Source organism: Podarcis melisellensis, assembly GCF_964234715.1.
Source record: "Podarcis melisellensis genome assembly, chromosome: 3".
Lineage (NCBI taxonomy): Eukaryota > Metazoa > Chordata > Lepidosauria > Squamata > Lacertidae > Podarcis > Podarcis melisellensis.
This window is the reverse complement of record NC_138530.1, coordinates 66837103-66859813: the sequence shown is the minus strand read 5'-3', so window position 1 is coordinate 66859813 and position 22711 is coordinate 66837103. Positions and strand designations below refer to the sequence as shown.

The window sequence follows — 22711 nt, the reverse complement described above, 5'->3', positions numbered from 1 at the left end:
AGCTTTAGTCTAGGTTTCTACTGCAGTCAGGCAGAATCTCTGCTGTAGGGGGATTAGCTTGTGGCCCTCCAGATGTTGCTGAACTTCAACTCCCATCAGTCCCAGCCAGCATGGCCAATGGTCAGCAATGATGGGAGTTGGAGTCTAGCAGCATCAGGAAGTCTCAGGGCCAGCTCTGCCATTAGGCAGCATGAGTCAGGTGCCTCAGCGAGGGGCAGGTCTGCAAGGGTGAGGTGCTGGCAGACAGGGCCGTGTGTGCTACCTGACCTGACCTGCGTCTCCCAAATTAGCCTGCAATTCTGTTTCCAGTGTTGAAGTAAGATTTCACAGCCTGGCTAGTCAGCTTTTTTATATGAAATAGGAGAGGGCACTCTCTTTTCTTCTGAGGTGTTCTGAGGGCAGGGTGGAGCCAGCCCATGACCTACTGGATCCCAATCTACTGGATCAATGTCACTTCCATCAGACATTGAAATCAGGCCCAAAGCATGGATTCCTGAAGGATAACGCTATCAACGGCTACCAGCCATGATTGCTGAATGTAACATCTGAATGCTGCTTTTGGGCTTCCCAAAGGCACCTTGTTTGGGTCACTGTGAGAGGCAGGATACAGTACTTAATAGTACTGATCCCTGACCCAGCAGGGTTCTTTTTCTTCTTCATAGCTGTTTTGTTCAATTTGTTTTTGTCCACCCATACCAATTTCCAGAGTCGAAAGGAAGATGAAAGGCCATATTTAAACAAGACCAATCTGCTGCTCTGTACTTAAAAAACAACAACCAGGCAAATGGGTTGTGTTAACTGCTGTGGTAAATTTCTTCTTTGGGCTTGCCTCCCCTTTCTCAGTGTTTCCACATGGTGCTTTTTTAGCATGGCTGTGGAATTGCGTGAGGAACCCCTTGCCTCGTTCACAGAGCAGCCGGCTGCCCTGTGCCAAGATGCCTATTTCCAACACTTTGCTGGTATTCCCTTTTTTCCCCCTCGCTCCGTTGGCAGAAGGTTTGTTTGTGCCATCCTGGAGTACTCTCTATGTACTGTATGCGAAGTTCACCGGACAATCCAGCAGAAAGGAGGCGAGAAGGAGACACAAAACTACAAGTTCTGACAGAATATGGGAGTTGGCACAGGGGGTGGAAAGAAGCCCATCTCTTTCTCCACACTTTGACTCCTTAAGAGCTGTGTGGGGAGTGCGCACCTCCGTCTGATTGACCTGAAACGGTGCCAGTGCAGTTTAGGGAGGCACTGCTTCTGCTACTAACATCCAGGCAGCTATCAGAAATTCCTGTAGGCCAGCTGCTGAAGGAATCCACTTCAACTCATCGCCACTGGTCTGCAGCAAATTCATGATGTAGACAAACCACGCACCTTGGGAGAGTTGTATTTCATACCGTAAATTAAACTGTGTCACTTCCCTACAGCAAGACGGCTCTGGATACCGTCCCAGTTCGGTCTCTTTCATGTATCCCACCCCCCTTTCTTTGCAAGTTTGTGCTTACTCAGCCACTTTGATGCTCTCTCCTTTCCCCTCTCTCCCCCCACTTTGCCCCCACCCCATACTGTCTACAGCTTCTGTGCCTTCTCTCCTCCTTTCCTCCTCCCCATTCCTTGGCAGCCCCACCTCTTATGCTTTCACCCCTCCTTTTCTCCTCCTCCCTCACAGTTAGTGGCTTGAAAACTTTTTAAAAGCTCTTGCAGCGCTTCAAGTTAGGATGAAAAAGGGTTTTTTGTTTTGTTCTGTTTTTTAAATGAGTTCTCAGCACTTTTCTTTCAGGAAAGGGGGAAGGAAAGGACGTCACAAGACAAAAGAGCAGGGGACTTTTAAAGTTTAAATAGGCAGGTTGGGTGCCTGAAGAAGTTTCTGCCTTTTGAGTTTTAACCCTCTGAGGAACTTTGTTTGACTTTCTTCACTGCTGACAAGCAAGGTAAGGATGGGAAAGGGTTTGGGTTTGTGCGGGGGTTTTTAACTTCAAGTTAGTTCCAAGCAAATCTTTTCAGAGGACTGTGATTACCTCAGACTTTAAAGAAATGAATATTTTAAGTGCAAGAGTTTTACTACTGTTCTTAAAAAAATAAATCCTGTTACAGCTGCAAGGACTCCTCTGGGTGTCCCTCTTTGGGGGCACATTTTAAATGTACCAGAATTTTATCAGAGAAATGTATTTGGGGGAGAGATATCATTTATTTCAGTTGATTTGGGTGCTTCATTTTCACACTGTAACATTCTATTTGCTAGGTTTTTCCATCTCGTTTACCAAGGGAGCCTGTTTTATTGTACCTCACCCCATATAACAAAAGAAATTCTTTCTGTGGAGAGAGCATCCAACTTTGGGGCACAGTAATCACACCACAACAGTGTTGTGATCTCTCAGTTGCTTTGAAAGGGTCACCAAGTTAAAGCAGTTAGATCCTACCTCAAGTATTTCCAAATACCCCCCTCTCAACACACGCGTACACACATTTCACTTTCATATGGAAATCATGGCTTGTCTTTAATAGTTCATACAATGCAAGGTCCTTAATTAGGGGCTTTGTTCAAATGCTGCCTGGGCTTCTGTTAACTCGTAACGGGATGTCTTTCAGGCGGCCTTTGCTTATTTCCTCCTGATTTTCTATTTTGAACAACTGAGCTAAAAATTGATGGGGATTTCAAGGGAATCTGTACAGTTAGTGTTCAACCCCAGATGTGGACTGTGTGGAAGGATCTTATATCACCACAGGCTGGCAATGCTTGCGAAACCTTTTGGTTACTCTAGACTGAAATTGCGTATTACCAAAGTCTTTCAGAGAATATTGTCTCTGTCTGCATCAAGCTACATTTGTGCAACCTCTTATGAAAACCATAGTGTAGGATTGGAAAGGAAGGAGTCTTGGCATCTACCCCGAAGCTGGTTTTTTTCCTTTTGAAGGTATAGCGGGGTGGCTCTCAGAGTCTCTGCTATGAGTAAGCTTGTCAGGAAGGGAAGAACTAATTCAAGGCAACAAAAGTGGATTTTTAACATCACTCCCCCCCCCCTTTCAACTTTCGCACACTTTTATGCCCAGTTTCACCTCTCTGATCAGGTTCTGCTGTAGTATATATCGCTAGTCCTTCAATCTAGTGCATTGTGTTTTAGAAGCAGAAGAATGTTCACAGAGAGATTTGTTAACGCCAACAAGGTCAACCAACAGAGGAACATGTCTCTGTGATTTCAGAAATCTGTTTGTTTCTCAGGGAGGGAGGAGCTGGGGGGGCGGGAGAGAGAAGGAGCTGACCTGCCTTGAGCTTCCATTCAGCCATATTAACATCTGGAGTTTTGAAGCCTCCAGACTTTGAAACTGTTTACAGTAATGTTTGCTGGAGGTTGGGGGGGGGCGGTTGGCCGTGTTCAAAGCTAAACATTGGCGCTGAGCCATGATACCTAACTAGAATACAAATGGGAGAAGGATGAACAGGCGGAATTTGAAAGGGTCAAGGGGAGATGATGGGGAAAAAATCTGAGATTTTAAGAATAATGCACTCTGTACCAACCATGATAAAGCAGCAATCATTAGCAATTATTGTTCAGCACTTTTAAGCGTGCAAAAGAACTGTACTGTTCATCCTTTCAGAGAAGCTCTATGAAGTGGGACGCTTCCCATTTTATATGAGGGGGTGGAAAGTGAGCCTTAAGGAAAAGCAATCTTAGAGAGTGGTTAACTGAGCAAAGAAGCAAAGGGGCCTATGTATCTTTGCTCAGAATTTATTTCAGGGAGATGTGCAGCACAATCCTCCTGTATTTAATGGGTCTTCCTTGGTGAGTGTCTTGCTGCTATAACTTTGCAGTAGAAATGAGCTCAGAATTGCAGTCTGACTCCCCATATCCTACACAGTCAGTCCCACAGAGTCAAGTGGTTTACTCAGAGTTACTACTGCTTAAAGATGCACGCACTCAAACAGATGCCAATCAAGTAAACGCAGAGCTCCATCCAGCAGGCAATGGCTCTCCTATCTGGCCTGAAAAACAAGCTGTTCTTTGCAGTGGCATAGCATGGGTTGTCAGCACCCGGGGCAAGGCAAGTAATTTGCGCCCCTAACCCGTGGATTTGTGCCCCCTAACCCTGACCCCCAGATGTTGCGCCTGGTGTGGCCGGCCCCCCTGCATCCCCCACGCTATGCCACTGGTTCTTTGGCACTATGAGGAAATGCTCCTTGGGGTTGAGTAGAAAGGCACTTGCATGGATGACATCTGTTCACCACCAAGTAATATTTATGAGTAAACAAATAATCTACTCGAAGCATGCTTAGATTGGGCTATCTGATATGTTGTTTGCAGGCCTTTTTATGAATGATTACAGGGCTTCCTTAGCTGTTGACCTCAGTACCACAGTTGAAACTCCTCATGCTGCTTTTCCTCCCTGCATTTGACTCTCCCTGCATCTAACAAAGGAGCTTGGCGCCTTATGTTAATCTTCAAGGTGTTAGCTGGACTCCCTGTTGATCTCATGCTTTGGTAAAAGTGTGTGGGGAGGGGGGAAATTTCGTTCTCAGTTATTGGACAGACCTTGGAGATTCAATTTTGGGACTAAAGAAGGGGAAGAGCCTTATTGTCCCATTTCTCTGCATACTGATTTTGGTCCCAAATGTAGTCCCTTTAGTGACTGATTGCATTTCTTTTTATCTCACCTTGATCCAAAGAGATCAGGAGGTATGCAAGGTTCTTTATCTCCCATTGAATATTCACAACAACCTTGATGGGTAGTTCAGGCTGACAGAAGGTGACTGGCCCAAGGACACCCAGTGTTCTTTGTAGTTCAAATGGGATTTGAACCTGAGTCTGTGCAGCCCAAGCCCACTGCTGTAACCACTGCAGCCCACTGCCTCTGTAGTGAAATCCTACACATTTAAGACCTTTAGTGTCTCAGCTGGAGCTGGGTTTGTAGCTTTGTTGGACAGTAGGAAAGGCATTTTGGGTCCTTAGATATATATATTTTTAAAAAACCCAACAACTGTAGATCTAGGCAAAATGTCTTTTCCGGCTTGCATGTGAAATTTTTTGTTATTTTTCTCTGCTCACCAAATCTCATTTTCCATATCCAGCCTGGTCCTCATTGGTAAATTACTACCCATATCTTTTCTTAAGAAGTTCTCATGCAATTTCTGACCCTCTCTTTATTGTGTCCTGGTTACTCTTTGGAAATGCCTACATCTCACATGCTTGTACTCTGTTAGAATTCCAACAGGTAGCTGGCTGAAAGCACAAGTAGTCCCAGTTTTTTCTGTAGGATTTTATGTGAACCAAAGAACTAGCCAGCCAACTGCAATATGCGCACATGCTCCCCACCACAATCCCACAGGACCATGACAAATCCTTCCTTCTGACCTTCTGACATTATGCTCAGTCATCATCCTAGAACACTGAAAATGTCTTGTGTGCCCTGGAAAACATGAGCCATAAGTTATGGCACACGGCACAGCTTCACTTTCCCAATTGTGGTTTGCAGATCAAATTTTTTCTGCATATGGTCACTTAAAGGCTAACCAAGTAGTGCTGCCATTATTTTATTCCTATGACATGCTCTTTTTCTGAGAAGACACTAAGGACAGGCCCCTTTTAAGATTGGATCTACTGTTCTGGCACCTCTGATCGCTACTCATTATTTGTATGGGTTGCTTCAGACGTGATGGTCCCACACAGCCAGCAGAATGTACAGTTCTTTCCCTGTTTGGCTGGTGGAACAACATCAGTGCCTCTGAAGGAGGAAAATAAGCAGAGATGTTGTATAAGCAGTGGATACACATCCACAGCGTGTGCATAACTTCCTTCCATGAGTTCCCCGGGGGATGCAATAATCCTGCGCCACCAGCCAAGTGAAGTGGCTGCACGTTCAGCTGGTTGTTCGGGATCACCCCATGCAAAGCTTGCCTTGAGCTGGTCTCCAGAAGTCTCTGTGTGTCTGACAGGGAGCGAGGCAGAGCTAGTGCTGACTGTGTGGAACTCACATCTGGTCTGGCGGAGCGAGAGCCGGATTGCGGCACAGGGAAAGGCACCTTGCATTTTCCACAGATACTTCCCAAGGACTGAGCCAGCAGCGCAGCAGCCTTCTGTGTGCAGAAATAGAATGCAGTAGAAATCTGGCCGAAATCTTCTTGTCATCACTGGGCACAACACTGCAAACCACTGCAGACAAAACTGGGATTCCACCTGCCCAAACTATATGTTGCCAGATCATTAGTTGGTTTTTCAGTGATTGGTTCCTGAATTGTAGCTACATTTATTTGGAAATATTGAAGTTCAATTGGTTATTCTGCTAACTTTTCCCAATCAAGTGACTTCAAAAGATTGATAATCCTGTTAATGTTTACAGTGAAACATCAGGTTAAGAACTTAATTCGTTCTGGAGGTCTGTTCTTAACCTGAAACTGTTCTTAACTTGAAGCACCACTTTAGCTAATGGGGCCTTCCGCTGCTGCCAGGCCGCCGGAGCACGATTTCTGTTCTTATCCTGAAGCAAAGTTCTTAACCCGAGGTAATATTTCTGGGTTTGCAGTCTGTAACCTGAAGCGTATGTAACCCGAGGTACCACTGTACTCAGAAGTCCCATTCAGTTCAATGCTTCTTATACCCTAGTAAGTGTGTATAGGACTCGGAGATCAGTCCTGAATTGACTGAGACTAAATTGGATTTTCTATTTCTCCTGGACCTGCCCTACCATTAGGCAGATTGAGGTAGCTGTCATAGGCAGTTGATTTTGGTGTCCTGAAAAGACAGAAATTTGATAGTTACTGAGGGTTGTGCTCAACTAACTTTTACTCAGAGTAGAACCATTGACATTAATGAACCATAGTTAGCTGTGGTCATTAAGTTTTACTCTGGGTAAAAGTTCCTAAAATATAACCCCAGATTTATTGATACTGTATTTTTACTGACAGGGAGGAGGAAAGGTGCTTGTGGGATTTTCTGACTGTGATCTCAGACTAATGTACTTCAACTTGAGCCAGAAGGAAAGAGCACCATTTGCTGCTCTGACTCAGGCAGCAGAATGTCTTGGGCTGGCCCTGCAAGTCTGCCATGCAACTATAAAACCTTCATGGGCTAGGGAGTGTTGGCTTTCTTCCACTTTCAATCCTGCATTGTTAATATTCAAACATGGAACAGGTGACTTGTAAGAAATTAAGATGCTTTTGAATGTCATGCTTAAAAACCATTTATGCTGCAGTGTGTTGCTACATAAGTGATTAAGTCAGGGTGTGACAAGTATAAAGCATGATTTTATGCCAGCACTGCAGGAACAGCATGTTAGGAACATAGCTAACATCATAGGTGGGCCAACCAAAACATTTAGGATCAGGGTTTGATATTTATTTACATTCAGCCCTCAGTGGGGATTATAATATGAAAGCTAGGATGGATATTATTCCAAAAGTTACTTCCATGGTGTGTTCACCATGGCCATTCCTCACAATGATCACATGCCATCTCCGGCATCAGAGACAGCGTTGCTCCCATGTCCCACTTATGGAACTTCCTAGAGGCATCTGGTTAGCCACTTTGGGGAACAGGATGCTGGCCTTTGATCTGATCCAGCAGAGTTCTTCTTGTGTTACCCAGGACTTGTGCTCAGGATCAAACCATTCAATGCAATCCCATGCATGTTGACTGAAAAATGCCACCCTGTGTTCAACAGAGCACATTTCCCAACAAGAATGCTGTGAATTGCAGACTTTGTTCATTAGTTGCTAAATCAAAATAGTGTCACTCAAAAATTAATAAAACTAAAGACCTACACTAATGCCATGGCTTTTCACTGTGCAGTGCAGCTTCTGGGCCGCCTCCTCTCCACATATGTACCCCACGCCCTCCTAAATCTGCCCAGGAGAGTTGAGGGAAACCCTAGAGCAGATTTAGGAGGTGTACAGGGAGAGGAGAGGGTGAGGAAGTCATATTGTGCAGCTAAAAATTGTTGCGTTAGAGTAACTGTTTAGTTGGATACCATTCTAATTTCCCCCAAAGGGGGATAGGATTCCTTGTCTCTTTAAAACTGTATATCTCCTTAGAATCTTCTGATGAGCTACTAGCAGAGCTTTAGGGATATTTGCAGTGAATAGTTTTGTTGAAAAATATTTGTGTTTTTAGTAATTCACCACCAGTGTGGTGTAGTGGTTAAGAGCGGTAGCCTTGTAATCTGGGGAACCGGGTTCGTGTCCCCGCTCCTCCACATGCAGCTGCTGGGTGACCTCTCAGCCCCACTCACCTCACAGAGTGTTTGTTGTGGGGGAGGAAGGGAAAGGAGAATGTTAGCCGCTTTGAGACTCCTTAAAGGGAGTGAAAGGCAGGATATCAAATCCAAACGCTTCTTCTTCTTCTTCTTCCTCCTGAAGTAAATACAGTATAGCCTAGAGAAAAAACAAAACTTCATTTTGCCTACTAAAACAAAATTTAAAATTATTGATAATTTGAAAAGAAATATTGCTGACATAGAGTTAAACAGCTAAGACTTGGAATATATCTTCCCATATTAATGGACCAGAGAGGAAGGTAATTAAAAACAAATAATCCACAACTTTCTAGCAATAATGCTTCTTTTGTCTCCAATCATACTTTCAATCTCAAATAACACGATGCTGTGAAAAAAAAAAACACCATTAAGCCTGGAGGGAAGTCTGATAAAGGCATATTTTAACATCGGCACCAAGCTAGTTAATGAAATCAAGAAGTTATTACTTGACAGCGGAATGGCTCTCTCTCAGATAGAATGAAGAAAAAGGAAGCCTTTCAAAGACAAGCTTCATAACTTTCTATTTAAACACTTGTGGCTTGCAACACTTGTGGCTTACTTTACATTCATAGTCACCCCACGCAACCAGGATGACCTACATGTTCAAGCTCCCACAAAGGGTTTCTGCCTCTTGATGAAACCCTTCATGCACAAAACAATGCTATGCAAGGGCAAATTCCAACATTAACCACAATGTAATGTCACCAATCACTTGTTTTGGGGAATGATATCAGACACCTTGTCTCTCCCTCTCCTCATGAGTTATGAACACTGTCAAGCTGACTGCACCAGCCACCTGTCCCAGCAGAGAAATCAGTGTGGAATTATGTCCACAAATCCCACTGTTGTATGTTAGGTGCTCAGGACAGGGGCTACAGTCTTCACCAGACTTAATGACCCACAAACATCTGTTGGGTACATGACCAGTCTTTGGGGTGGTAAACTTAGTGGTGAAGCACATGCATGGTATGCAGAAGGTCACAGGTCCCATCTCTTTCTTGATCTATAGTATGGAAAGAAATAAACTACATAAACAAATGTGAAATTGCTGAGACCCAATTATGAATGCTTAGAACTAGAATTATGAGCGCTTAGAACTATACTCATATTTATGAAAGTGGTAGATTTTCTAGTCTTCTGTGTTTTAGCTCTGGTTGCTACCATATCTCTTGCAATCCATGATTCAGGTGTGACAACTCATGCATCTCCCTTTAAGAGCACACTATTTTGACTGTCCAGCAGGCAATACTTGAGCAATTTTTGTTGTTTCTCTGTAGGTAGCAGGCAGTGAAGATGGGTGACTGGAGTGCTCTGGGAAGGCTCCTTGACAAAGTCCAAGCCTATTCCACCGCAGGAGGAAAGGTGTGGCTTTCTGTCCTTTTCATTTTCCGAATCTTGCTGCTGGGGACAGCTGTGGAGTCGGCTTGGGGAGACGAGCAGTCAGCATTCCGGTGCAACACCCAGCAGCCTGGTTGCGAAAACGTCTGCTACGACAAGTCGTTTCCCATCTCCCATGTGCGCTTCTGGGTCCTGCAGTTCATTTTTGTGTCCGTGCCAACCCTCATGTACTTGGCACACGTATTTTATGTGATGCGGAAGGAAGAGAAGCTAAACAGGAGAGAAGAAGAGCTCAAGGTGGTGCAAAGCGAAGGGGTCAACGTCGACATCCACCTCAAGCAAATAGAAATCAAGAAATTCAAGTATGGGATTGAAGAGCATGGCAAAGTCAAGATGCGCGGGGGGCTGCTTCGCACCTACATAATCAGCATCATCTTCAAATCTTTCTTTGAGGTTGCATTCGTGCTCATACAGTGGTACATCTATGGGTTCACCCTGCACGCCATCTACACGTGTGAGAGATATCCATGCCCACACAAGGTGGATTGCTTCCTCTCCCGACCCACGGAGAAAACCATCTTCATCATCTTCATGCTGGTGGTGTCTATCGTCTCCCTTAGCTTGAACATCATTGAGATTTTCTATGTCACCCTCAAGAGCATCAAGGATCGCATGAAGACAAAAAGCAACCCTTTCTCTCCCAACAGTGGCATGAGCCCCTCCAAGGAATGTGGATCTCCAAAATACGCCTACTTCAATGGCTGCTCCTCTCCAACTGCCCCCTTGTCGCCCATGTCTCCGCCAGGTTACAAGCTGGTTACTGGAGACAGGAACAATTCGTCCTCCTGCCGTAACTACAATAAGCAAGCCAGCGAACAGAACTGGGCAAATTACAGCGCTGAGCAGAACAGGATCGGACAGGCTGGGAGCACCATTTCAAATTCACATGCCCAGCCCTTTGAATTCCCCGATGATCCTGAGAACACGAAAAAAATGGGCTCTGGGCATGAGCTACAACCTCTCAAGGTGGTAGACCAACGGCCTCCAAGCAGAGCTAGCAGTCGAGCCAGCAGCAGACCTCGACCTGATGATCTGGAGATCTAACCCTCTGTAGCCACAGTAATACTTAACACAACTATGATATGAAATGCATTAGAAGATGCACATGTGGTGTTCATGCAGTTCCATTGGAGGTGGTACTTTAACAATCTCAGCCTGGAGATTTTAACAAACAAAAAACATTGGGATTTTTTTTTAAGTGGGAAGCTGGGGTGATTTGGAGACATACAGCACATGTTGGTATTTAAAGTAGTCAGTTTTTAAAATTTTAAATGCTAATTTTAATTTTTTTAAAACTTAGTCAACATTACAGTAGCTGGGTTTGGGTTTGTTTTGTTTTAGAAAAGGTTATAAAATGCCTGGATATGTGGGTGTATAATATGCTGATTTTTCTAAAGAGTTTTGTTTTTGTTATACTAAAAACAAAAGTTAAACCTGAGAAAATTCTTTTGGTCAGGATGAAATGGAGATGATATTCTTTTATTGAATAACTGGCAGTCTTAAGTCAGATTTTGATCATTTTCCTATAAAGAACATTCCATTGTTAATGTGCACTTTGAAGGAAAATTTCCTGGTATAAACTTGTCTGTGTCTATACATTCAATCATTTAATTCCTTGGAATCAATCCATCAATCAACCAACCTACATTTCAGTTAAGGCCCACCCACTATGCTTTGCCCAGTTGTTCCCAGGGTTCTAGACAGAACAATATAATTGAGAGTGTAGGTTGGAAGCCCTGTTGTGCACCATCATTGCTTGTTATCTTACAATCACAAGCACCTGCCACCCATTCCCAGGTGTGAAATGTAAAGCTGGACACTGAAGCCATTTTTATTTGTTTAATTTGTGTTTGTTTAATGCTGTCTGCTGTCAGCAAACCAATTTATGACAGTATTCTATTAACATCAATGAGATTTGAATGGTGAAGATCGAATCCCAGCAACTAGAATGTCGTTAAAATTAATGGGAACGCTTCCACTAAGTTCAACAGCATATGGGTTAGGTCTATTCACTGCCCCACCAACCCTTTCCAGAGCGCTGTTATGCACATATCCAGTTAAATTACAACTGCTGGAGAGATCTGTGCATACATCAGTACCCTTAAATCTGTGTTTACTTCTGTGTTGTTTTTAAAGACAAGGGTGCCTGGAGTTGATGAACTCTCAAACTAATATGCACACAAAAATTCTTAAGCATTTTGGGATATTATGGGTCACTATGATGTTTACATTAAATGATTTCAGCAGTGCAAACAAGTCAAATGTTAGTTTTACAAATCTTAATATTATTCCCATGCATCCTGTAGTGGATAATTTACCATTTTTACAAAATATGAATGCCATCTTAAGAACCAAGCCCTGACAACCTTTGAAAAACTTCCACTTGCATTCCAAATAAAGCATTGCTTGAACTGTGAGTAGAACACCGAAAGTCGCATGCTTCAGAAGTTCTCGATTATTTTGCTTCGTAAAAGAAATTAAGGAAGAAGAAACCTGCTAGGTTACTGAGTCCATTTCTCTGACTTGTTTTAACTTATGCTTGAATAACAGAGATGATAGTACTGGGGGTGGGGAGGGGGAGGGGGGAGTGTTAGCCTGCCAATAATGTGAGAGACTTGGGTACAATTTACACATCCAGTAGCTGCAGTTACCACATGATAGTTTAAGGTTACGCATCATAGATCCCATCATTGATGGAACAAAGGAATGTGAAAGAAAGCACTTGATAACTGCAACCTCAGTGGATTGTGTGAATGGACCCTTATACAAACGGCTTTGAGCTGTACTAATAATATGATGCCTACATCTGTTTTTATAGAAACAAGCATATCTTGCTTGTCATTCACTTACAAATCAGTTCAACTATAACATGGTTCAGTTCAATTTTGATAGTTCATGCCTTCTCAGTGACAGCTTTGATATTTGCACATAATTTTTTTTTGTTTGGGGTGTAAGTGAGGCTGAAAGAGTACAATTCTAATTTATTTGAAATATATGCTAAGGAAATATATCAGTTTTTATTTTCTTTTTCAACCGCAGTGCCTTATACTTCAACACAGTTCCACAAGGAACATAGCCTTGGTTTCATTGTGCACCTGTACAGAGTTTTGGGTTAATATGCTAGGTTTTTACTAAGTTGTTTGACATTCCATGTTAAAACCATTGCCGAGGTCATTGATTGCATGTATGCCGCCATAGTTCATCAAATCACCTTGTCTGGAGAGCAAACCTTAGTCAATAAAGTTTAATTTAGTATAAATATAATTGCCAATAGTCATTTGTGTGTGTGTGTGTGTGTGTGTATAACTTGAAATTAGGTATTAAAAAGGCAGCGTAGCCTGCAGTTTTCATCACAGAGGTATCTCCCATGCTGTAGAGGCAGGGGAGAAAACACACTTGCTGCTCAGTTACACTAAAAGCCAATGCCTTTTGAAACAGGCAGAAATTCATAGTCCTGGTTTGCTTCTCTACAGTTAGGGAAGGGGAGCTGGTTGCTGAAGCAGGTAGAGACCAGCAAGCAAGGAGCATTGGTAAGACGTTGGCAGACAGAGCTATGTGTACCACATGGTCTGTTCTGCATCCCCTAAGACAGTCTACTGATCTGCAGCATAGGATACTGTCCTGTCACAAGCCTTGAAGTAAGATTCCTCTGCCAATCCCATCAGCTTCTGTATGTGGAATGGGAGGGGGTGGCATCAGGCTGGACATCAATGGCTGTTCAGGTTGGGCACTGGCAGAGGGCCCCATGGGCTAAAACCTGCCCTCTCACCGGCCTGACACGGCTGTGTTGCCACTTAACAACCTCTGGGTGACCATTTCAGCAGTGAGTGGACAGAGCTGCTGCTTTTGAATGGGAACTAAGGTTGGCTCCTGTCTGCAGTGGCTGTCCACCATCTTAATTTACCCAAAATGCACATGCTCAGCTGCTGCTGCTGCTGCATAGCAACAGATAGTTTTTTAACAAAACCATACCTCATTGGGAGAGTGGGTATATGGGTGTTGGGTGTGCAGGATCAGTAGCTTCAGGACAAGAGGGGGGCCTTGGATGCCATCTGATTCTTCACTTCAGACAGCAAATGGTCTTTGGCCAGTCCAAGCTGTTGATATCAGCTTCATGGCAATTCATAGAGCTCTATGTACCAACTTGGACCTTAGGTTCTGCATTCTGCCAATTCTCTTTCATCCTCATAGAAGCACAGTGTCCGCTGCCCATCACAGCCAAGCCTCACAGGATTTGGGGAGAAGCCTTCAGTTACTGATGGGCACATTCTTTTATTCCCATTCCAGGAAAAGTTTGGTGGAGCAAGCTTTTCTATTCAGGTGTCCACTACCAAACATTCTGCTTTTGAAATCCATTTTCGATTCTAGAACGCCCAGCTCCTCCTTGAAGCTTATCATAAACCTTCAGGTTCAAGTCTGGAAATTCCAGAAGTTTCTCCCATGCACCAGTCTCCTCTGTGATCAGTCACCACACAGCACAGGACACCTCTGTACATGTCAGGTTGTGTCTACTATGTTGAAGAAGTTTCTAGAACTGAGAACTGTGAAGTTCCAGGCTGCTCTCTTGTCTGTTTTTAGTATGGTTCCACCTGACAAAAATGACAAATTCACCTGTGACAAAATTTCAACACTTTTCTAACGTAGGTTGATCATACCTTGTGTAGCACTCCTAGGGATTAGATTTGAATGAATGTGTGAGAGAGAAAGTTATGAAACACAAAACAAAAGCAAGCTAAGAGTCTGGTGCATCATTAAAAAATTGCCCCTTTATGCCAAGAACTCAGGATTCTAGTCAGCTTCAGAATTATACTTTGTTAAGATTAATGTGTGTCTTTACTGTTCCTTCTGCCACTCCTGCGTTCCACACATCAGAATATACCTGGAGTCCTCTTCCTGACATATTGCAAAATGTTTCACCTGAAGGGGAAGGCACTGATTTTTTTGGCACTTCAGAACACTTCAGAGCAATTATAATTATTGTGTCATGCAAAAATAATTGCATCCTATGATGTATTTTTATCATTTCAACTTTAGCCAGATACATATGTGAAATCTAAAATACTCACTCAGGGACAACTTGTATTTCAGGAGTAGGGAGTTGTTGTTTTTTGTAAGACATTTCTATGTTTGAAAAATAATGTGGGCATGAACCGTCCTTTGAAGTGCAGATTGTGCCCACTGCCTGAAGATTTACGGTCTTACCGAAGAAAACAAAAGAGAGTAAAAGGGAATGAGAATCAACAGTAGAAAGCCATGGTGAACAGTTGCCCAAGCAGACCACATAAGAACATAACAAGAAGCTTTGCAGCATCAGGCCAAAGGTGTATCTGGTCTAGCATCCTCTTCTCCCAGTGGCCAACCAGATGCCTATGGGAAGCCTGCAAGCTGCTCCCAAGTAAAACAGCACTCTCCTCTCTTTCTGGTTCCAGCAAACTGGTATTCAGAGGCGTACAACCTCTGACAGTGGAAGTGGAACATAGCCATCAAGGTTTGTAGCAATGGATAGCCTTATCATCCATGAATGTATCTAATCCTTTAAAGCCATCCAAACTGGTGGCCATCACTATATCTTGAAGGAGCAAATTCTTTAGCTTAACAATGGCCAGCTGAAAGGTCTCTCTTGCCTTTTGTCTGATGTAGAGTGGCTGCTGGCAAATGCTGGAATCCAAGACAGAAAGGATTTGATGGTTCTTGGGCCAGGCAGGCTACGGGAAAGCTTGTTTTTAGTCTAGCTTCCTCTGCTAAGCCACATAATTGACTATTGCATAGAGGCTTAATTTGCAAATTGTCATTGACAATATGGTTATGTGTTTTTTGGGGGGGTGAAGGGGTGTTATTTCTGGATTTCCCCCTGAAAGGATAAATCTGGATTAAATGGGCTGGGGAATATGGACTGTAATTGTGATGCCATCATCATTATACGATGCACAAAATTTGCATGCATGAAGAGTACTAATCCCACAAAAATACTCTCCTAGAAGCACCCACAATCTGAGAGGGAAGGGACCAGTGGAAGCTGGCCTTTCTCCTTCCTTCTCCTCAACTGCAGAATAACTTCATGTGTGTAAACTCCATTTACACACAGAGGGCTCTGGAGCCTTTCTCAGACACAGAAATAATTATCCTGTCTGGGAAACAAAATGTTTCATGTCGCCATGGGCTGATCTCACTTTACCTTTTGTCTCTGACAGATGCTCAGATACGGAATGCTTATTAAATTTCAGTGAAGAGAATGTGGCTGTCCCTTTAAAAATGCTCAAACCTGGGACTCAAACCTGCTACCTTCCTTACTGCCATTTCTGAATTTTTTTTAAAGGAGCACACAGCAGATTACGCTTGTTTTTTCCGTGTTCATAAAACACAGTGAGGTGCCTTTATAGTACGAAAGGTAAATTCACCCTATTTGTTAGGAAAGAGAAACTCTTTTTGACATTATTGCCTCACTTGTGCTGGCAGGACCAGAAGAAAGGAGCCCTGTGTGCGAAATCCTTGCTCTTGGAATGATGCCACAGCCTATATAAGCTGCCCTAACTTGCCTGCAGATTAGCCTTCTTTGCTGCAGTCTCCAGATCAGGGGACTGCAAGGTTAAGTTCTGAACAACTGTTCTATTGCCCTTATGACCCACTTTTCTGCTTAATAGCCAACGCAATAGCTTACTATGCTTTTTTCATGCCTAGTTTCTGTTTCCCTTGACAGCTGGTGAAAATTCTTTTCTCTGGTGAATTTCTGAAAGGATCTGCCATAAAGTTTGTAAACTGAACGAAAACGACACTTTTGAGTGCTGTTTATCTCCTAGTTCTTCATTGACAAAAGATGACAGGCACATCAGGTCTTAAGTACTTAGAGCTTTAAATATATTATTTGCCTCACAAGTGGTTTAAGCAGACATGGAACCCACCTTCTTTACTTGGAATCAGCAAGTAAACCAAACAAAATATGTTATTTTGCACCCAACAAAAATATGTTACAACTACAATCCTGTTCATACATACCTGAGAGTAAGCCTCATTGAAGTGAAAGTGGCTTCCTTCTGAATAGACATGCATAAGACTGCATTAGGCATTATAGCCTCAGGAATAATGATAGCCATCACTTTAATTGTCTTAATTTATTCCTTTATCTTTCTATTAAAATGCTTGAGGCGCTTAGAATAATTACAGTGAGAACATTGCAAGATAAAACCACAAGATAAAAGATAAAGAGAGAAGAGCAAGTGTTTAAAGAAACCCTCCAATAAACAGAGGTTTTTAAAAAAAGTTTGGCAAGAGAAAGGTCTGCTGGAAAAGAAAAGCCTTTGCAAAGTGGTGGTGGTGGGAAGCCATCAGGGAGGGCTGAGGGCTGAGGCTCCCTCAGAGCACAGTTCCACAATTTTGGGCCTGGCTACTGAGAAGGCCACCACCTTTATCTCAACCAGATCTCATTAGTAAAGATTGAAGGGGAGCCTCACCATCAAATCTTACAATGTAGGCTGGATCATATGGAAGAAGATATCCTGGTCCTAACCTAAGCACTTGGAATTGGACCCAGAAAGGAACGGGAATCCAGTGAAGCTATTTCAGAAGAGGAGTCACCTATGTGAGGAAGTGTGGATTAGGTACCAGGCTAGTATATCCACAAACGGAGGCCTGAAGACAATCTATAGAAGCATATTCAATCTATGAAACATATCCAAAATAAAAGTACTTGCTTGCAATTTTTTAAAAAAAGTCTTAGGCCCCATCTGAACATACACAATTTATGCATATTTAACTTGTGTGCATATGCGCTTGGCCATTAAAAAAAAAAAACAATTTAAAAGGGGTGGAAAGCTAGTGGTTCTCGGGGGAAAGACTTTGGCACTCCCACCTACTATTGCACCCAATGTGTTTTGATGATACGTGATTTTGGCTTACCCCCAGAATGTAACCCTTGGGTAAGCTGAGAGTCACCTACATACATTTCTCAGAGCGGTTTAATAACCAATTCATCTTCCTAGGGATCTCTGAGAACTGTAGCTGTGTGTGGGGAACAGGGTCTGATAAAAACTCTCAGCAGCCTTAAAAACTACACTTCCTATGATTCATTGGGACAGCGCAGTTTTCTGTGCTTTGTTTCAGGTGTGTGGAAGCGTTAGGGACACCCGCACTGCCAAGCAAGAGAAAGCAAGAGACCTTATAGACTTACTAGCTTAACATGAGTAATGTTCTTCTGTTAACTCTGTTCAATCCTGCTGTGGCCCATTACAGAAGCTACATTATACGGGTCTTTCTCCTCCTACCCCCACTTCTCTTCCTCTTCAGTGTATGGAAAAGGAAGAAAGAAAATACTGTCCGTGGTTATTAGAAAAATAACAATTCAGGGCCCCTACAAAATGCCAGGCCTAGCTGAAACAATAATTTTCAGTTTCTGCTTTAGCCTGAACCACAGAGTTTGCTTTATTCTAAAGACTAGTTCAATTCAGAGCTGAAGCGGCTCTGGAATCACTCAATCCAGCTGTTTAAATAACAACGCCATTTACTATGGCTGTTCACAAACAATTGCTGCAGTCAATAAGCACAACAGTTTGATCTGTTGGTGATACAATGTCAGGTTTCAGCACTCGTTTCCCCAGTTTTAGTTTGTGTGTTATAAACTCTCCACCCTGTTTCCACATTTATGGTTGCCCAAAGAAATCCAGTTCTCTACAAGTGTCATGTGCTTTGAAGAATTTCCTCACAGCTGTCTGAATCTCAGCTAAGAATCAAATAGCAATTTTCTTAATATGTATGAGTAGAAACATGTTTCTTTAGCTCCTGTAAATTATAGGGTCTGTTTCCAATGTAATCATTCCCCATTGACTTTAGTCTTTTTCTCCCCAATGCTTCATTCTGGAAATGTGCCCCACAATCCTTTACATCAGCATATTTGAACAGCACAATCCTATGCATTTTTTACCCTGAAGTAAGTTCTACTGTCTCAGTGGGGCTTACTCGCCACTCTCCTCCTCACAAAAACCTCCCTGGACCCAGAAGTGTTAGGCAACTATTGCCCAGTGGCAAATATCCCCTTTCTGGGCATGGTGCTTGAAAGGGTCTGGCAGTCCAGCTTTAGGGAAGCCTAGATAAGACTCAGTATCTGGATCCATTTCAGTTTGGTTTCAGGCCTGGTAATGGCACTGAAACTGTCTTGGTCATACTGGTTGATGACATTCTGCTGACAAATGAGGGAATGCAACCTTGCTCTTTGTTTCTGCATCAGAAATACACCCTTCAGAACCCAAGGGGCAAAGGGAAGGAGGGATTGATAGACTTGAGGAAAAAATACTAGAAGGATTAGAACTGCCTGAACTTCCAGAATGACGCTGAAAGATGGCACTGGATATGGTGCTGTTTGGAAACAGATTGATTCACAGACTGGCTCTTGCATCTCTGCAGTGCAAGACTTACATGCTTGATATTGGCAGTTAAATTTGCAGCAAAAGTCAACTTGGAGGGAAAATCAGAATAGCAATAAATGCAGTAGGACAATCATGTTAGCGTTGTGCGGGTGGGGTGGGGGAAAGACAAAAAGAGCCAACTTTGAATGCAAAGATGAAAAGTATCCTACAGAGTCAGCCCAGTTTAGGAATTTCTTTAAAATACAAGAATGCACACCCTAAATATCACTCTCTGAACAACTTGACTGAGCTGAGAACGAATAATTTGAGCTGCCGTAAGGCCTGCAGCTTGTGGAGACCAGTCATTTCTTATTAGAAGATTCTCCATTCTCACTTCCTCCTTCTCACTTCCTATTCAAACAAGCCAAGTGTCAGGTGGCCATTTCTAGCTCTGCCAAGAAGAAGAAGAAGAAGAGTTTGGATTTGATATCCCGCTTTATCACTACCCGAAGGGGTCTCAAAGCGGCTAACATTCTCCTTTCCCTTCCTCCCCCACAACAAACACTCTGTGAGGTGAGTGGGGCTGAGAGACTTCAACGAAGTGTGACTGGCCCAAGGTCACCCAGCAGCTACATGTGGAGGAGTGGAGACGCGAACCCGGTTCCCCAGATAACGAGTCCACCGCTCTTAACCACTACACCACACTGGCTCTCAAGGGGAAGAACAAGACTGGAGCAAGTAGAGGTGACTGAGGGCAGATGGTCTGAAATGTGTTGCAGCAAGAGCTATATAGGAGAAAAAGCTTGCAGATGTACAAAGACATGGAGGAAGGCAGTTCTTTGAAAGCCATAGCAGTTGTAATACTTCACCAGAAATAATATTTCATTGGAGATATCAGACCTTCTACGTCAAGAAGAAAGGTCCTCTGCTGGGAGGTGACTGGGAATCTTCCTGAGAACTATAAACTCATTCGTCAGCAATAGTTCAATCCAAAGTGAACAAGGGCACATAAGCCTCCTTATATCAAGGTCATCAGCTTTGGTGATAGGGCATTGAAGGGGAGAAACTGTTTGGACTCCTCACATGTAATGAGACAAAATAAAGATGGCTTTAGGCAGTGTTTACATTTGTCCACAAAAATCAAGGACAGGAAATGAAAGCAAAACAATGAATTGTACAAGTGCCCAGTGATTCTAAGATACCCAGAGAATTATGCCAGGGGAGCACAGAGCATGTGAAAACATCGTCCTGCACTGAGATTAGAGACACAAATGGAGTTTGTCAGGCCCAGAATATGCTGACTGAGACTGTTGGTAAGCAGTGTAGCATCCCTGGTGTTTTTAATGCTATCGGGATGCTGGAGGCGAGGGAGTGGTGAGAAGCAAGCTGCAATCCTATTCACAGCTACCTGGGAGTAAATCCCATTGAGCAAGGCATACATTATTGATTCCTTGCTTTTTGCTCCATTTAGAATTAAAATACTGTAGGTGAGGCTTGTAATGATTCTGCTCAGCGTTCCAGCCAGGCCACCTTCCAGGATACTCTATTACTTTATAACTTTCCCTGCTAAGTTTTCCCTTTCTTTACCTCCCTCAGCAATCAGTCAGCATGCTGTGCCTTCTGAAGATGCTCAGTCTTCAGTGGGTTGTTTTGAGGTTGTTGTTTTGCTTCCAAAGATTTTTTTTGTACTTCTGAAAACCTTGGTGTTCCTCCAGGCCTGCTGATCCCTCCTTGATGTGTTTGGATGGTGTTGTTTTGACTTCATGTGGATCTGCTCTCATCTCTAAGTTTGGAAATAGAAAGATGAAGGACCACCATTCAGCTGGCCCTGCCTGGTCAAGTTCTGTTCACATTTCAAGGGGCAAGGGGAGACTTTCAACTCTTCAGCAGGAATCTTCACAATATACACACAAATTGCTTAGTCTTCCACCCTCTTTTTTCCACAAGACAGAGCCCTATTCTTGTTCCTACATATAATGCACACAGGGATTCTCCTTTCTCCACCCATATTGAAGCAGAGCTAGCTTTCAAACTTTAGGATCCCCTATGCAAAATGGGGAGACCAGGGATTATTGACTGGGTGATCAGAAACATTAAATAAGCAGCCCTCTGCTCTTCCTCGGAGTCTGTGCTAGCATTTATTTTTTGTTTGCAGTTTGGGAGAAAGAGAAGTGTTTTCTTACTGGATTGTATTGTCAGGGCAGTATTTAAATATTTTTGAACATCCTGTTCTATGGAACATTCTTTTCAGCAGCAAGCTAGTACTTAAGGCTTTCTCCAGCTGCACAGCTCAGGATGAAGCCTGCAGGTGTTCCTCATTGTAATTAAATAGTTTGGGGCCCGAATAGCTGGAGAGGCCATTTTATCTCTCCCTTGACAGTTGCACAAACTTGCCTGGGCTTTTCGTTTCTACGGCACGTTATAATTAAGGCAGACCGAAGTGGCACTCAAGGTGCTAGTTATCTGGATCTCCCAGTTCCTAGGCTGCAGCAAGAGAAGTGCGGACAGTGTTACAAAGCAATGAATTCATCCAAACCTTCCTTTTCATGTGCATCCCAACAGGGCTTATGAGCAAGGTTTCCATCAATGACTCCTTATATGCTACATAAATAACAACCCATTTAAACAAGGTCTTTTTATCTTCAAAGTGCTTTGCAGCCATTACATATTTAATGTGGTGCCAAGTCATCGCATATGATAATTTCAGATGGTCCTGATGATCTATGGTGAGAACAAAGAAGAGATTCTTCAGCCACATGAAACAAAGGGAAATCACCAGGCACCATCACTTTTTAATAATATTTCATAGAGAGAGCAGAACAGGGGCCTTTCAGTTCTTAATAGATGTATGATGTATGGCTGAGAAAAGAAAAAGCCAACATTAGCGTATTAACAACGCAAAAATTGAAAGCCTCTTTTTGTGTCTAATAGGCCACAGAATGTCCAGAATTGTTTTCCAGGTCTATAGATTTGTCACAGGGATTCTGTTTTCTTTTAACCCTTTTTGCTTTGGATATCTAAGGAATAAATTAATGATGATTTTTTTCTTTCGTGTGAAAGCAGGCTTTTTAATGAGGGCTTCTATCCATGTGTTTTCTTACACTAAAGCAGTAAACTAAAATTTGGTGAGTGCTCTTATGCTCCAACTTGGTACCCGCCAGACACTTTGGACCACAATTCCAATCATCCTTGGGCTCTGCTGGTTTTGTCTGATAGCAGCTGAAGTCCAAAATATGTGGGCGCCAGGTTGGGAGAAGACAGCCCTAAAGGATAATTAAGGTAGAGAAAGATCAGATGCACATTGTTAGGGCCAATGACTACTTTCTGTGTATGATAGTTCATATGTTTTCCTTTTAGTGGAGAAAAATTTTATCCTTACTTATCAGGTTTCAAATTCCAAATATCCCTCTGCTAGAACCTTGCATTTTCATGATTATCTTACCTGAAGTGTCTGGACTAACGGATTTCCCTCAGCAGAATGCTGGATTTAGCTGGCTATTATTTTATTTTTATATTGTTTCAGTGCATACATCACCTTGTGGCCATATCTTGCTTTTTTGTTGCAAATGTTTTCAAAGCTCAAATAAATAAATATACCAACAACAAAAATAGCAAAACCTGCAGCTGGAGAGTTGATAGTTGAGAAGATACAGCCTAATGTAGCCCCGAAGCCAACGGGATATTAAAGAGTGGTGTGTTCCATTGCCATAAGGCATTGAAAATTATACAGCCCCTCCTTGGAAAGA

General features: G+C 42.9%; 1 protein-coding gene across 1 annotated transcript; it reads left to right on the top strand.

The window, feature by feature from the left end:
- The first annotated feature begins 1625 nt into the window (after positions 1-1625).
- GJA1 (gap junction protein alpha 1) lies at positions 1626-12894 on the top strand. The gene is made up of 2 exons (XM_081905470.1): positions 1626-1919; positions 9510-12894. Exon 2 carries the CDS (start codon positions 9526-9528, stop codon positions 10672-10674), a length of 1149 nt encoding a protein of 382 aa, XP_081761596.1. The 5' UTR covers positions 1626-1919; positions 9510-9525; the 3' UTR covers positions 10675-12894.
- The last annotated feature ends 9817 nt before the right edge of the window (positions 12895-22711 follow it).

Excerpts from the sequence above, each read along its gene's own strand:
- GJA1 (XM_081905470.1), top strand. The coding sequence starts at position 9,526 with ATGGGTGACTGGAGTGCTCTGGGAAGGCTCCTTGACAAAGTCCAAGCC.